This window comes from Panthera leo, chromosome C1 (genome assembly GCF_018350215.1).
Source record: "Panthera leo isolate Ple1 chromosome C1, P.leo_Ple1_pat1.1, whole genome shotgun sequence".
Lineage (NCBI taxonomy): Eukaryota > Metazoa > Chordata > Mammalia > Carnivora > Felidae > Panthera > Panthera leo.
The window spans coordinates 15,507,016-15,522,662 of NC_056686.1; the positions used below are offsets into that span (position 1 = coordinate 15,507,016).

The 15,647-nt window shown below is 49.5% G+C and overlaps 1 protein-coding gene across 2 annotated transcripts in view; it reads right to left on the bottom strand.

Annotated features, from left to right (window-relative positions):
- Positions 1 to 15,647, bottom strand: part of ECE1 (endothelin converting enzyme 1) — a 112,583-nt gene that overhangs the window by 36,653 nt on the left and 60,283 nt on the right. For both annotated transcript variants that reach the window (XM_042952095.1, XM_042952094.1), the window contains exons 3-4: positions 15,054 to 15,195; positions 10,028 to 10,240 (exon numbers count right to left, since the gene is read on the bottom strand). In XM_042952095.1, the coding sequence (XP_042808029.1) occupies positions 10,028 to 10,240; positions 15,054 to 15,195 (355 nt within the window). The remainder of the gene's footprint in view (positions 1 to 10,027; positions 10,241 to 15,053; positions 15,196 to 15,647) is intronic.

Consider the following 15,647-nt stretch of genomic DNA (forward strand, 5'->3'; position numbering starts at 1 on the left):
CTGGACTTCATGGACGAAATGGATAGATTCTTAAAAATACACAGCCTACCAAGACTGAATCACGATGAAACAGAAAATCTGAACAGACCAATTACTGGTAAGGAGATTGAATCAGTAATCAAAAGCCTCTCAACAAACAAAAGTCTAGGACCAGACAGCTTCACCGGTGAGTTCTACCAAACATTCAACAAAGAATTAAGGGACCAATCTTTCTCAAACTCTTCCAAAAGACAGAAGAGATGACTCTTCCAAACTTACTTCGCAAGGCCAGCATTACCCTGATACCGAAACTGAAGATGCCCCAAGAAAAGAAAATTATAGGCCAACATTCCTGATGAACATAGACGCAAAAATCCTCAACAAAATATGAGCAAACAGAACTCAATAAAACATTAAAAGGATCATACACCACAAGCAAGTAGCATTTATTCCAGGGATGCAAGGATGGTTCAATGTCCACGATGAAGGATAAAAATTATATCATCTCAACAGATGCAGAAAAAGCATTTGACAAAATTCAATATCCATTTATGATAAAAACTGTCAACAAAGTATAGAGGGAATGTGCCTCCACATGATAAAGGCCCACAGCTAACCTCATACTCACTGGTGAAAGCTTTTCCTCTAAGATCAGGTAAAGACTAGGATGCCCACTCTTGCCACTTCTATTCAACATAGCACTGAAAGCTATAGTCAGAACAATTAGCTAAGAAAAAGAAATAAAAGGCATCTGAATTGGAAAGGAAGAAATACTTAAATCTATCAAGTTAAACACAAGTTATAAATCTTTTGTTCTGTGAATATGGTGAATGAGAGAATAAATGTCTTTTAACTTTGAAAAAAAAAAGGGAATGGAAGAAGTAACACTGTTGCTATAATGCAGAGAACGTGATATTATATACAGAAAACCGTAAAGACTCCATCAAAAACCTGTCAGAACTAATAAACAAATCCAATAAAGTTGCAAGATACAACATAAATACGCAAAAGTCTGTTATATTTCTTTTTTTCTTTTTTTTTTTTAAGTTTATTAGAGACAGAGAGAGAGAGAGAGTGCAAGTGGAGGAGGGGCAGAGAGAGAGAGGGAGACAGAGAATCCCAAGCAGGCACTGCATTATTAGTGCAGAGCCTGATTCAGGGCTCGAACTCATGAACCATGAGATCATGACCTGAGCCGAAATCATCAAACGCTTAACCGAATGAGCCGCCCAGGTGTCCCTGTTGTATTTCTATACTACACTAATAATGAACTATCAAAAAGAGAAATTAAGAAAACAGTCCCATTTACAATTACATCAAAAAGAATAAAATATATAGGAATAAATTTAACCAAGAAGTTGAAAGAGCTGTATATTGAAAACGACAAGATATTGGTGAAAGAAATTGGAGAAGACGCTTAAATGGAAAGATATTCTGTGTTTATAGACTGGAAGAATTAATACTGTTATGCTGTCCATACTACCAGAAGCAATGTACAGATTCAATGCAATCCTTATCAGAATTCCAACGGCATTTTTTTACAGAGACAGAACACATAATCCTAAAATCTGTATGGAACCATGAAAGACCCTGAATAGCCAGAGTAATCTTTTTTTTTTTTAAAGTAGGCTCCACATGGGGCTTGAAATCATGACCCTGAGATCAAGACCTGAGCTGAGATCAAGAGTTGGATGCTTAACCGACTGAGCCACCCAGGCTCCCCCAGAGTAAGAAAGGAGAAAAAAGCTGGAGGCATCATGCTTCCTGATTTCCCTGATAATGAAGACAGTATGGGCACAGCAGAGGAAACCATCCACAAAATGAAAAAGGCAACCTACTAAATGGGAGGAAATATGTACAAATCACACATCTGATAAGGGGCTTATATCCAAAATATATAAAAAACTCATATGATTCAACAGCAAAAAAAATAATAATTATTATCTTATTAAAAAATGGACAGAAGAGGGGTGGCTGGGTGGCTCGGTTTGCTGAGCATCACACTCTTGGTTTTGGCTCACGGTTCATGATCTCACAGTTTGTGGGTTCGAGTCCTGTGTCAGGCTTGTGCCTGGGATTCCCTCTCTCTCTCTGACCTTCCCCTACTCATTTTCTTTCTCTCTCTCTCAAAAATAAATACATTTTAAAAAATGGACAGGAGATATAAATAGACATTTTTCCAAAGAAGACATACAGATGGCCGACAGACACATGAAAAGGTGTTCAACATGACTCATCATCAGGAAATGCAAACCAAAACCACAAGGAGAGACCACCTCATACCTGTCAGAACGACTAGTATCGAAAAGACAAATAACAAGTATTGGTGAGGACGTGGGGAAAAGGAAACCCTCATGCACCGTTGGTGGGAATATAAATTGGTGCAGCCGCTGTGGAAAACAGTATGGAGGTTCCTCAAAAAATTAAAAATAGAACGACCCTATAATCCAGCGATTCTACTTCTAGATATGTACCCTAAGTCAGCAAAAACACTACCTCAAAAACATATGCACCCCACGTTCACTGCAGCATTATTTACAATAGCCAAGATATTGAGACAACCTAAGTGCCCACTGATGGATGAACGGATAGAGAAAATGTGGTATACACACACATACACACACACACCAGGAATATTATTCATTCATAAAAAAGAAGGAAATCTTGCCATTTGTGATGACATGGATGAAACTCGAGGATATTATGCTAAGTGAAGGAAGTTAGACAAAGACAAATTAAAAAAATATATTGTATATACTATATATTTTAAAAACCAAGCTCATAGATCTAGAGAACAGATAAGTGGTTGCCAGAGTTGGTGGGTGGGGTGATGGGAGAAATGCATGAGCTGTTTTAGTTTATCTCTTTAAAGAAATTGAACTAAAAAAAATAAAGCAGAAAAAATATTAAAAAAAATTTTTTGACATTTATTCATTTTTGAGAGACAGAGACAGAGCACGAGCAGGGGAGGGGCAGAGAGGGAGGGAGACCCAGAATCCAAAGCAGGCTCCAGGCTCCAAGCTGTCAGCACAGAGCCCGACATGGGGCTCAAACTCACGAACTGTGAGATCATGACCTGAGCTAAAGTCGGACGTTTCCAGCAGAAAAAAACCTTTTAGGGAGGGGGCAATTGATGAAAAAAGGTTGAGAAACAATGCCCTTGATGGGGGTCTCCACCCCCTGGTCTGTCTCCAGCCCCTCTCCCTCTTGCTCCCAGACCCCTGCCCCAGGACCACTGTGCTCACTGTCCTGCCTGGAATAATCTTCTCCTCACATCCACGTGGTCCATTCTCTCATGATTAATTCAAGCTTCGGTTCAAATGTCCCTCTTCTGAAAGCCCATCCCTCTTTGACTGGTGTAGTGACAGTGGCCTCTTACCTTCATGGCCCTGCATCCTATGTGATTGGTTTCAAAGCCCTAATGCTTCACAACATTCCTTATTTACTTGTTTATTTGTTTACTGTTTACTGTCTTCCTTGCTACAACATAAGTTCCACAAGAAAGGGCTGTCTTATTTCTTACACAATCCCTGCACCTAGTGATGTCTGGCACACAGCTGGTGTATAACATATTAACTGCTGAATGAAGGAATGAATGATGGAATATTCTGGGAGCTCTGCAAAGAAAGGTACTGATCACAACAGCCCGAGGGAGGAGGCTTTGGTTCAAAGTGAAATGAGCCACATTTAGTTTTCTCATGAGGAAAACCTTGGACTCCTCAGAGACATCCCTGCTTGCGCTTACTTTCCAGAAGAAGGTTCCATGGGAGCAGCCTAGCTGCTCAACAGTATAGCTCCCAGGATGGAGATGGAGGCCATGTTTGAATATGGCGGCACTTCCAGGGCCCCCACGGTATGAAAATCATTTGGCACCCCAGGGCCAGACAACAGGCCTCCCAATTGCCTGGGTACTTCCTTCCAGGGACCCTGAGTTCGAGAAACTCCCTCAGTCACTTCCCCAAAGTCTCAAAGAGGAAAGACAGCACACCGTTTAATCGGCCCACTTCTTCCTCTGTAAGTTTTTATTGGAACACCCTCTCCCACATCGCTCCCAGGGAGGAAACCGATCTCCAGCAGCTGGGCGGGCTGCAGAGATGGGGGTTCCTGGGAATTCTGTGGTTCTGTGGTCCCTGTGCTCAGAAAGACCATCTGGCCAGGAGCATGTGGGACTCCACATCACGGCAAGATCTGCACTGGTTTTAGATAAAACCACAGACTCAGTTCAGGCCGTCACAGGCCCCCATCCTGTGAGCAGAAGTGTGGGAGCAGATAAACGAAGCATCTTTTTCTGCAGAAGAACAATAGTAAATGATGAGATCATTACCACGACTGGTATCTGCTGCAGGCCAAGTCCTGGCCGAGCTCTACTCATCACCACGCTGACAGCCTGAGGTGATACTATCCCCCCCATTTCACGGGGAAAGAGAGTGAGGCCCAGGGAGAGGAAGGAACTTGTCTAGGGAGGCAAAGCTTATATGCGATGCGTTGGCATTTGAACCCAAGCATTCTTAAGCCATCCTGAGAAAACGAACTGCTTCCTCTCTGTGTGGGTGTGGCTGTGAGTGTGCATCTGGTCCTAACAGCTTCCACCAACGGGTGTTATTACTATCACGCCCAATTTATAGGCAAGAGGTTGAGTAATGTGCCTGAGGTCCCACAAGCGAGTGGCTGAGGTCAGGGACGTGAGCTCTCTCTGCGTTCCTTTCCTTTCCTCCAGGTTGGCAGCACCGAAGCAGTCCAGCCAGCCTGGAGAAGCCCTGGACACCCACTCCCGTCCTCAGAACGTGAAAGACGGGCACGCTGCTGCAGATGGAGAGCGTGTTGGACACAGCTTGTCCACAGAGTTTCCAATACGCATGGGAAGATGCAACAAAGCTAGACAGCAGCTACCGGGAAAACGAACCAAAATAAAAGTGCAAGACATATCACAGGGCGACACGATTAATTGCCAAGTCACTGACATGGACAAATTTAATACTGATGGAATGATTCTGTCTCTATTTCTCAGGCAGACTGGCGCTGGGGTAGAAAGAAGGGAGACCACAAATTCCTTGTGGAATACGGGTTGCTCAAATTGTTACAAAAACCAGGCATTGATTTTGCATGCATTAATCTTATAAAATACAGTAAATATGACAGGCACATAGAGCACAATTGTAGCTCAAACTCAGAGAGGCCCTTTGGTAGCCACAGAAGGCCTCGCGGAGGAAGCAGGTTTTTGTTTTTTGTTTTTAAATGTTTTTATTTATTTTTGAGACAGAGAGAGACAGAGCATGAGCAGGGAAGGGGCAGAGAGAGAGGGAGACACAGACTGGGAAGCAGGCTCCAGGCTCTGAGCTGTCAGCACAGAGCCTGACGCGGGGCTCGAACTCACGGACTGTGAGATCATGATCTGAGCCGAAGTTGGACGCCCAACCGACTGAGCTACCCGGGCGCCCTGGAGGAAGCAGGTTTGAGAAAAGTCCCGTAGGATTGGAAGGGGTGAGGCAGGTAGTCCAGGCAGCAGCATAATCTGCATTAAGAGCACAAGCTGGAAAGCCTGGGGCAAGGCCCAGCCTAAGGGTGAGAGGTCTAGCTGCATCCCTCCCCTGATGAAGGGAGGCCATGCTCTTGCCTCCCCAAGGCCTACGAGGACAGCCCAAGCCGGCAACTTGGGTGGGTGGCAGAGTGTCTCTTGGGTGAGGCACCTCTGTCCCATGAAGCTGAGGTCAGCCCTCCCAGCCCGTGAGCTGCAAGGACATGTCACAGTGGCATCTGGCAGACTTCAGTCCACCTGCTACAGGTCTGCCTGGATATCCTCTGAGGGGGCCAGAGTGAATTCACTGTTCGGAGAAAGGAGTGGCTCGCCCAAGGTCAGCCTGGCCAGCCGACACAATACTCACCAGCACTCTGAATGCTCCTTCTCCTTCCAGAGGAGTCTGCCCTAAGCCAGCTTGGCCAGCCTGGGCACCCCCTGCACACTCCACTCCCCATCAGCTCCGGTCCCGCTCCTGAGGCCAGCTGGCTGACCCCTATGTCCTGCAGAAGCTGAAACCAGTCTGGCCTTGAGCCCAGGAATGCACTGGCCCATGTTCCCGCATTTTTTTGTCACCCACTCACCTGCCTCCTGCCCCTTCGGGGGTTTCCAGGTGTCAAAATCCCAGATATCAAGGCCCACAGGTGAGGGGCTGTTTCCAGACTAATTCCCAAGAGTGAGCCTGGCAGGAAGGGGACTCCAGGATAGTCCTTCTGGTCATAAGCTTCTGTTCAGTAGGATTTGGGGGTGACCTCACCTGCTGTGTTCATCAGGCTGGGGCCAGGTCCCACCTAGACTGGAGAGCTTAATCAAGCTGCCACTGGGAAAAAGGAGGTTGGTGAATCGTGCTTCTGGGCCGCTCTGTGGCCTCTGCATGGTGAATCTGACTCAGGGGAGTCGGTAGAAAAAGAGTGCAGGTTTGAGGCCCCACAGCTCCGGGGCTAAATCTCACTACTTCCTAGGTATTTGTGAGTCTCGTCTGTACAGTGGGTATATACATCCACAGCTTAAATAAAATAATACAAGTAAACAACCTAGCATGGTCATGGATATGCCTTGTACCTCTTTCCCTAATAACTAGGTCCACATCAGTGCCTCTAAAAGAAGTAAAATTAGCAATAATGAGGTTTTCTTCAGCCACCGCACTAATCCTTACAACATTGCCATCAATGCTCTGAGTCAGTTCCCACCTTACAGACGAGGAGCCCAGTAGCTTCTCTGTGGTCGCACGGCTTGTCAGGGGGAGGTCTGGGCTGGCGCTCACTCGGGACACCGAGAAGGTGGCACTGCTTTGGTGAGCACTTACTAGGTGCCAAGCTCTGTGCTAAGCACGCTGACCTAGCACTTATAAGCCCATACTCATGGTAACCTTGGGTTAGATGGCATCATTACCCCCATTTTAGAGATAACGAAACTAAGCCGGAGAGGAGGCGGGTCACTTGTCCAAGGCCACACAAGTGATAAGCTAGCGTGTCAAGGCTGCCTGACTTCAAAACCCTGCAGTCTGGCGTCCTGATCCTACCAGACCCCGGCCGCAGGGTCAGGGGCTTGAACGCATGGTTCTGCCTGTTCCGTGCCCAGCACAGCACAGCTCTCCACCTGCACCTTGACTCTCAGGGATAGGATGGATGTTAAGGCCAGAGCGCGGGACTAGAGCCCACTCCTCATGGCCCCTGCCAGCTGGGGGGAGGGTCGGGGGATGGGGGATGGGGCATGGACTCAGTCCTGGCAAAGACCCAAGGTCCTCCTGATAAGGACTGGCAGGAGCATGGGCCGTGGGCACCACACAGGAGGGCCAGTCCTGGGCCTACGCTGGAAAGTTAGAAGGCCTCTCTGCCTGTCTTCTCCGTCTCCTCTCGGTGCTAACTGCTCCCCAGGGCTGGAGCCCGTCTCCATCCAGGACCAGCAATGTATCCTCAGCAAAGTCACTTAATGTCTCTGAACCTGTTTCCTTATCTATAAAAAGGGAACAAGAGTTCCTAAGTCCCAGGGAGGCTGTGAGGATGAAGGAGGCAATGGATATAAAGAACCTGGTACAGGGGCGCCTGGGTGGCTCAGTCGGTTAAGCGTCCGACTTCAGCTCAGGTCACGATCTCGCAGTCCGTGAGTTCGAGCCCCGCGTCGGGCTCTGTGCTGACAGCTCAGAGCCTGGAGCCTGCTTCAGATTCTGTGTCTCCCTCTCTCTCTGCCCCTTCCCTGCTCACGCTCTGTCTCTCTCTGTCTCAAAAATAAATAAAAACATTAAAGAAAAAAAAAAAAAGAACCTGGTACACAGCATGGCAAGCAGCAGACACTCAAACATCAGTTTCCTTCTCTCCTTCCTTCAGACCCTCAATGCCCCGCACTGCCAGCAAGATGGGCGGGAGTCATAGCCGCCCCTTATATCTGAAGGAGGTGGGGTGAGACGGTGGGGGGGAAGGACACCTGGCCCCGATTCAGGCAAGTCCCAGCCATGCCACCTACTAGTCTGTCTTGTGGATGCCTCTGGACTTTAGTTTCCTCATCTATCAAGTGGGGTGAATGATACCTTCCCCGTTCCTACCTACAGGATCGAATAAGGCGACATCTACAAAAAGAGCTCTGTAAACTGTAAAGGACTGTGCAAAGGTCGAAGGTGAATCATAACTACGACACTAACATACACAGCAGCCGCCCCGCTATGCCAGGCCTAGGCAATGAGCTTTATTTTTTTTTAGTTATATTTATTTATTTAGAGAGACTGCGTGTGGGTGTGAGAGTGGGGGAGGGGCAGAGAGAAAGGGAAAGAGAAAATCCCAAGCAGGCTCCGTGCTGTCGGCGGAGAGCCTGATGATGTGGGGCTCCCTCCCATGAACCATGAGATCATGAGCTGAGCCGAGATCGAGAGTCAGACGCTTAACTGACTGACACCCAGGTGCCCTGGCAATGCACTTTAAATACATTTTTCCCACTTTATTTTTGTAACCTGGAGGAGGCACGGTTCCCATTATACTGATGAGAGGAGAAGCCCTGGGAGGCCATGTCACTGACCTGAGATCACAGAATAAGTGGCAGAGGCAGGATTTGAACCCAGGTCCTGGTGACTAACGGAGAGGCCCTAGGCCATCTTGTTTCCTACTTGGACTATTCTCCTGCATTGGTTGTTGGTCTGTGCCAAGCCCTTGGCTGTCTTTAGGTGCTAGAGAAGGGACATCCTGAATTCTAATCTGGCTACCATAGACATATTTGCCTCTTAAGCAAATATGAACTTCTAGTTCTGAACTCAAAGGCGGTGTCCCCTTTCAGAGGTACCTAGACAGCATACAGAGTGTGGGGGCTCTGCTGTCCCTGACATACTGAGTTCCTTCAGCCCCGCCTCCACACACTACCCTGCTCTGATCCTCAGGGAGACAAGCTGCAAGTTGGACTGCAGAGGGGGCTGCAGAGGGGGGCCTGCCCAGGAGCCACAGTGGGCCAAGGAGACATGGTGGGTGGGCCTCACCCAGCAGCAAGGGCACTTCCTTCCACCCCCGGGGGCTGGGTGTTAATTCGACAAACAGTATCCACGGTTAACCCTGCAAACAAGACAGACGTGGGGCTCTAACCTAAGGATGAAACCACCAACACCAAGATCAACTAGAGGTGTCCGAGGCCCAACAAGGTGCAAAGAGGAGAACTTCAGTTAGACGGTTATCGTGCAAGCCCCACCACCACGAGGCCAAGGGACGGCCCTGCCTGCAATGCATAAACTCTCAGTTAGACTGTTCTAACTTTAATCTGCTCGCAACCTTAAAGTCTGACCAAGTGTGTTCACCTTGGTTCCCTTGGCTCACAACTTTCAAAGCTCACAGCCAATTCCAGTCCAAACTAAGCCACAGCTTAAAGCCACAAAAGCAAGGGCCACAGCTACCAGTCCTCGCGAACCTACTATGCGCCGCACATACTGCGCGAACCCTTTACACGTGTGCTGTATAGTTCTCAAAACTCCGAAGTTTGGGTATTATTAGTCCCATTAAAAAAAAATTTCTTTTGGGGGCACTTGGGTGGCTCAGTCAGGTAAGCATCCGACTCTTGATTTCGGCTCACAGTCGTGAGATCAAGCCCCGCGTCCATGCTTAGGACTCTCTCTCTCTCTCTCTCTCAAAATAAAAAAATATTAAAAGAAATTCTTTTAGTTAAAGTATAGTCGACACACCATGTTACGTTAGTCCCAGGTGTACAACACAGTGATTCGACAAGCCTACACACCGTGCTGTGTTCACTGCACAAGGAGCTACTGTCTGTCCCCACACAAGGCTATGATGGTACCACTGACTACGTTCCCTGTGCTGTACCTTTCATCTCTGTGTATTGGCCCCGTTTTTATAGATGAAGGGACTGAGGCTCAGAGACAAGTAACTTACTCTGGACCACGCAATGAGTGACGGGGCAGACATTTTAACCCGGCTTCATCAACTCCAAAGCCTCTGGTCTTCCCTTGTGTCAAGCTCTTGCTCTAACCAGGCCTGGCCAGGTAGGTCCAGCTGACGGCTCCCCTCTGCAGCCCACGCACTGGCCTCCCTGCTGGGTGCTTACCGAGGAGGTGCTTGATGATGGCTTGGTTGTGTTCCCAGAGGTTGCTAAAGGTCCCCCAGCGTGAGTGGCCGTCAGGCACGGGGTTGGCTTTGATCCAGCCGCCACAGGCGTAGGTGAAGAAGTCCTGGCAGGGGTCCACCGTGGGGTCCATAGAACTCAAGATGGAGCTGGTCACAGAGACGCAGGCCTCACTTAGGCACACTGGGGGGGTTCCTGGCAGGGGTCAAGGATAAGAGGCCAGTGAAGGGCAGGGAGAAGGCTGTGGGAATACAGTGCAGGTGGCCTGGGGTGCCATGGCCCACCCCAGCCTTGACCAACTGGATTTGGAGCTGGATGGTCACTAGACTTCTAGAGACAAATGATTTCAGTAGATTAACAATTTCCTGGCTTATAAAATATGACTTTTTTTTTAGCTCCCTTTTTAAAATGCTTTCTGCAGCTCGAAAAGTACCCAGAACAGAGGTGTTTCTCTTAATCAGTCCTTCCTTTCATAAATATTCATTGATTTTTTTTATTATTCCCTGATGCTCAACAAGTTGATTCATTCATTCATGCAATCATTTATTCAACAAAATAATTACTGAGTTTCTTCCAGGGTCTTATTGAGTATGGTGTGACAGTGTGTGTGCGCAGGTGTGTGTGTGCGTGCGTGTGTGTGTGTGCATGTGCGTGTGTGCGGTGAAGGATATAAAAGGCATAGTCTTTCCTTCAAGAGCTAATAATTTAGCTGGGATACAGACATTATACAAGAAAAGTTAAATCACGACGGGAGGAGAAATGTCTGTCATTTATTCTATAAACATAAACTGAGTATATTTGGTCCATGACAACTGGGTGATACAGACAATATGGTGCCAGGACTTAAGATGAAGGAGAGCCTATTAGGAACAGAAAAAACTATGACAAATCATTCCCACTGAGTACAAGGTGGGAGATGATCTCATTGACTCTCAAAGAAACAAAACCAAAACAAACCTAAGAGACCATTTTGCTCAAGGCCATTTTTATATACGAGGAAACTGAGGCACAGAGAAGTTAAGTACCTTGTTCAATAGCCAAGGTACCCCATCCTTCCTCTGTTCTGTCTCCTATAGGCCTGGAGGGGTGCTATCCCAGCAATGACAGGAGGCATCTGCCAGGTGCCTCCCTAAGGAGGGATGGTAACCGGTGCAGGTGGGCCATGGGGAGGGCCACCGGATACTGTAAGTGCCCCCAGTGAATCAGCTGCCTCTGACCCGGCTCTCCTAGGACATGGGGCGGAGGCAGTGAGGGCTCATCGAAGGTCAGAGGCAAGAAGAGGGGCCGGACCCCTGCCTCAGCATTGGTCAGAGGGCTCCAGCAGAGGAACTAAACTGGGCAGCCTTAGCAGCCAGAGATCCAGCCTCGTGACTAAGAACACAGGCCCAGCTGGATCGTCCGCTGACATGCCACACGGGCAACAAGAGGGACTTTACACGCGTGTGTTATCTCATTCAGGCCTCACTGCAGGCTGTGACGCCCGGTTCAAAGAGAAGGAAACTGAGGCTCTGTGTGAATGAATGGAACGCGGTCACCCGGCCGAGGGGGAGAGCCGAGGCTGAACCAGCTCTGTTCTGCTGCAGCAACTCCAAGGCCAGGTTCTCAGTTTTCCCTCACCGCCTCTTTGCCGGTCACATCGGGTCTGGGGCGGCCCTTCTCTCAAGTTCAGCATCCCTACCACACAGGGAGGAGTGTGGCAGGGCCGGGGCTGGAGGCTCTGAGACCTGGGTTAAATCCCAGCTTTCTGATTCTGGCTGAGACTTGTGCAGGTGACCTCATCTCCCTGAGCCTCAGTTTCTCCACCTAGAAGCGAGGAAGCACAGTGGACCTGACTTCACTGCGATGATGGCCGCCTTCGTGGCTGGGCCCGATGTTTCCAGCCCAACCTTCAGAGAGCAGGAAAGGATACAGAGTCTGGCACCAGCCCGGCTGGGGTGGCCTGTGGGCTTTTTAATATCCGATGACAGGCACCAAGTCTGGCAGGGCTCACAGGAGCCACACGATAGCATAAAAATCAAGGTAACCTTATTGTGAGGTAATTACTTGTTTGGAGAGAACTATACAACAATTACAAATTACCAGCATGTCAGGCAGGAAAACAGAGAAAGGAAGCGGCAGGGATATGGTGCCATTTAACTGTCTCTAGGTGAGACCATCTCAGTTCCAAGTCGCACGGCCCACTCCCCACTAAGGAAAATACATCTCCTAGAATCTTTAGGGTGGGTGGGGGGAAGGGGAAGAGCATTTCTGCGTAGTTTGAAAAAGCCTATTCACTATTATGGTAGAACTTCATATTCGGGAAAGGAAAAGAATACCTATTGTTTTTATACAACAAACTACAGGAAGTGAAGCCTGACAAAATCTTGGCTTGTGGGAATGCCCAGAAGACAGATTGCAAGATGGTGATTCTTGGGGAACAAGACATGTCAGAATCTGCATGCCAGCGTGCGTGGGAGAGACCATGGGTTGGGGGGTGGGGAGATCCTGGATGAATGGTTTTTGAGGTTATCATGAGAGGACTTGGGTTTAAACACAAAGGAAGAAACCAGTCTCCAGGAGTTACTCTGAGAGGCCTGAGTTCTTCACGAAAGCACCCAGTCTGCTAGGTACCAAGCTAGCGCTTAAGCAACAATTGGTTGTTTACCTGCTTAATGGTTTGTAGATCTTTTCTCGCTATTCCTGACCCAGCAGGGGCTTAACACGTATTTGATCAATTAATTGTTTCCAGGCCCCCCCACCACCTAACATCACGGTCAACACTTTCAAGGCTTCAGCTGTTGAGGAAAACCTTCCCAGACCCTCATTCTTTGCTGGGCCCCTTGGCTGGCTGCCTGGCTGTCCGCTCTCTGAGCACAGACTATGCTGTGTCATGACTGTCTCCCTGTCTCCCTCCCCAGCTGGAACGTGAGCTTGAGGGTAGGGCCAGCACCTTACTCACATTCACATAGTCTTTGCTCGGCACGGTACTTGGTACCTAACAGCTGTCCGATATGTGTTTGTTGAATGAATGAATGAATGAATGAGTGAATGAAATGAGCTTTGTCCAGGGCTTGGTCACCACCTGCAGAGGCGGAAAATATTTCTTCCTTTGAGGATGTGTGTGATCAGTCGAGAAAGCAGGAACAGCCCCAGATCTAGTTCACAGACACCTGTCTGGGCAGTGCTGGGCCTCAACACCGAGTAAGACACTTAAGAATATTTTCTGGGAGAATCGGTGTGCTTTGTTGCCACTGTTTGTAAAGCGCCTGCAAGTTTCTGGAAAGCGGGGTGCAGGGTGAGGGTAGACAAATATGTATGTAAGGGCCCAGACATAACTTTGAGATGGTCTTTCAGAATCATCAGAGAATGTGCTTCGACTAGCCTGATGTTTGCTCAGGTGTGGCCAATGCCAGCACCTGCTGACAGGCATGAGGTTACTGTCAATATCTGGGATGGCCATTGCTTTCCCTGGTCGAGGCAGCCGATGAAGACACATCAGTTGGCTCAGGGCTCATGAGATCCCCCATCCAGGCCCACCTGGGCGGAGAGGTCCTTTCATCCCGGTCCAGACTGGGGACCCCCTCCTGCGGTCCTCAGGGGGCCCTGATACAGGCCGAAGCAAGACTGCTCCCTGTGGGCCCCACCTGGGATCCAGCCCTTGGCGGCTCCCTTCTAATTTCTGGGAACTCCTGGGGCACTCTCAGAGAGCCTGATCGAGGGGGCTGAAAGGATGACTCGGATGAGGTCCTGCCCTCCGTCCAGGCCCTCAAACTCCTTCCCCCTCCTAGTCTAACATGGCCAGCCACGCAGGCCAGCTACTTCACAGTGGGGAAGGCCCAGAGAAGCCTGGAGTGAATGCTCCCAGATCCCGTGAGGGGTCATAATCTCTCTGACGGGATGAGTAATCAGGTGACCAAGTAGGTGGGGTTGGACCCCGAGCAAAGCCCCCAGAGGCTGCTCAGATGGACCACCTGCCATCGGAAAGCTAGATGTTGGGGCACAAGGGTGTGAGAGACCCTGGAATCGGCAGGACTCCCCATCCTTGTTTCTTATCTTGACTCCACCCTTTCCAGTTCCATAAGTGCTTACTGAGCATCAACTCTACATGAAGTACTTGACTAGATCCTCTCAGCCAAACACAGACGGCCAGCCTCAAACCTGACAGCAGGATCAGAGGGGCCCGATCATGCCGCTAGACAAGGTACGATACAGAAATGTGATAATAATGTGTACAAATGAAGTACACAGAGGGCGGCTGGGCCGTGACAGGACAGCTGTTCTGGGGGTTCTAACACGCACTGGGGTGCACCCCAATCACAAAGGCAGGTGGGGCGTGCCAGCCTCCAGTTGAAATCCGGCTGCCCTAGTCACTTCTGCACCAGCCATGTAACCTTGAGCAAGTCACTTTGTCTCACTGCCTCAGTTTCCTCAGGTGTAAAACGGGGCCCAAAGTAACCACACCTCAAAGGGTTGCTGTGAGGAGGAAATGAGATTATGTGTGTGAAGAAGAGGTGGGGTGTTGGGTCCACGGAAAGTATTAAGTAAACGGAAGCTATTGTTGCTATTTTGTTGGAACTAAGGATGATGGGCAGTGCCAGACTGTGCATCTAATCAGCCCACATCCTAACAATAACAGCACTCAGAGCTCAGGTTAAAGAAGTCCTAATAGGCACCAGGTATGTGATAGACATTATCTCTAATCCTCAGAGCCAGCCCCAAATTGGACACCATTTTCCCCATTCACAGTAGAGAGGACACAGGCTCTGGGAGACTAAGTGACTTGTCCAAGGCCACACAGACAATGAACGGCTGGGCCAGTGTTTGGACTCACGTCCAAAACCTTTACACCACCCACGCTGTCCACCTCCCGTGCCCCAGTCCATCTCAGCACCGAGCCGCCCAGACCCACTCTCTCCTTGGCCTTGAAGGCCAGTCCCGGCTTGAGCAGGGAAGCCCTCTTGCACAAGTGGCTGGACAGAGCCGAAGGCAGGAGAGAGTCAAGCCCGCATCGAAACACAGAGGCACCTACTTGTCCGGTACTGAATGCCCAGGGCTGCCAAGCAGGCCGTCAGTCCGGCCGCCAGAAGTGCCACCAGCACCACCAGTCGCTTCTCCATCTGGGTCCGCGCAGCCCAGCATCTCTGGCCACTCCGGGGGCTGCGGAAGTTCACCTGCAGGGAAGGAGGCAGGAGGGGCGGGGAGGACGTGAGCCTGGGCCCCCCGCTCCCCAGGAGCAAGGGGCTCCTCGACAGGCTCGGGCCCCGGGGAGCCATCAGGGCTGCCCTTGGCCTCAGGGGTGGTCCGGTTCCCACGGAATCAGTCCTAATCCAGGAAGGGAACAGCCACCCTGCTCAGCAGCTCGGATTAGCTCCTAAATGCTAGAGTCAAGCCACTCAACCCAGCCGGACTTGTGTTTTTTGTGTTACCCGATACGGGTCGAAGAAAAAAAAAAGAAGAGCTCTTCCCTGTTTCTCCAGTAAGGAGTTCAAAAAAGAACAGGATGTTTGGACTTGGCATCCAGTGAGCGTCCAGCTGGGCTCTTCTCAGAGCCCCCGCACCGGCAGGCCAGGATGACACAACCACAGCTCACACTTCCCAGGAGTGCAGACATCCTTAGCTCATT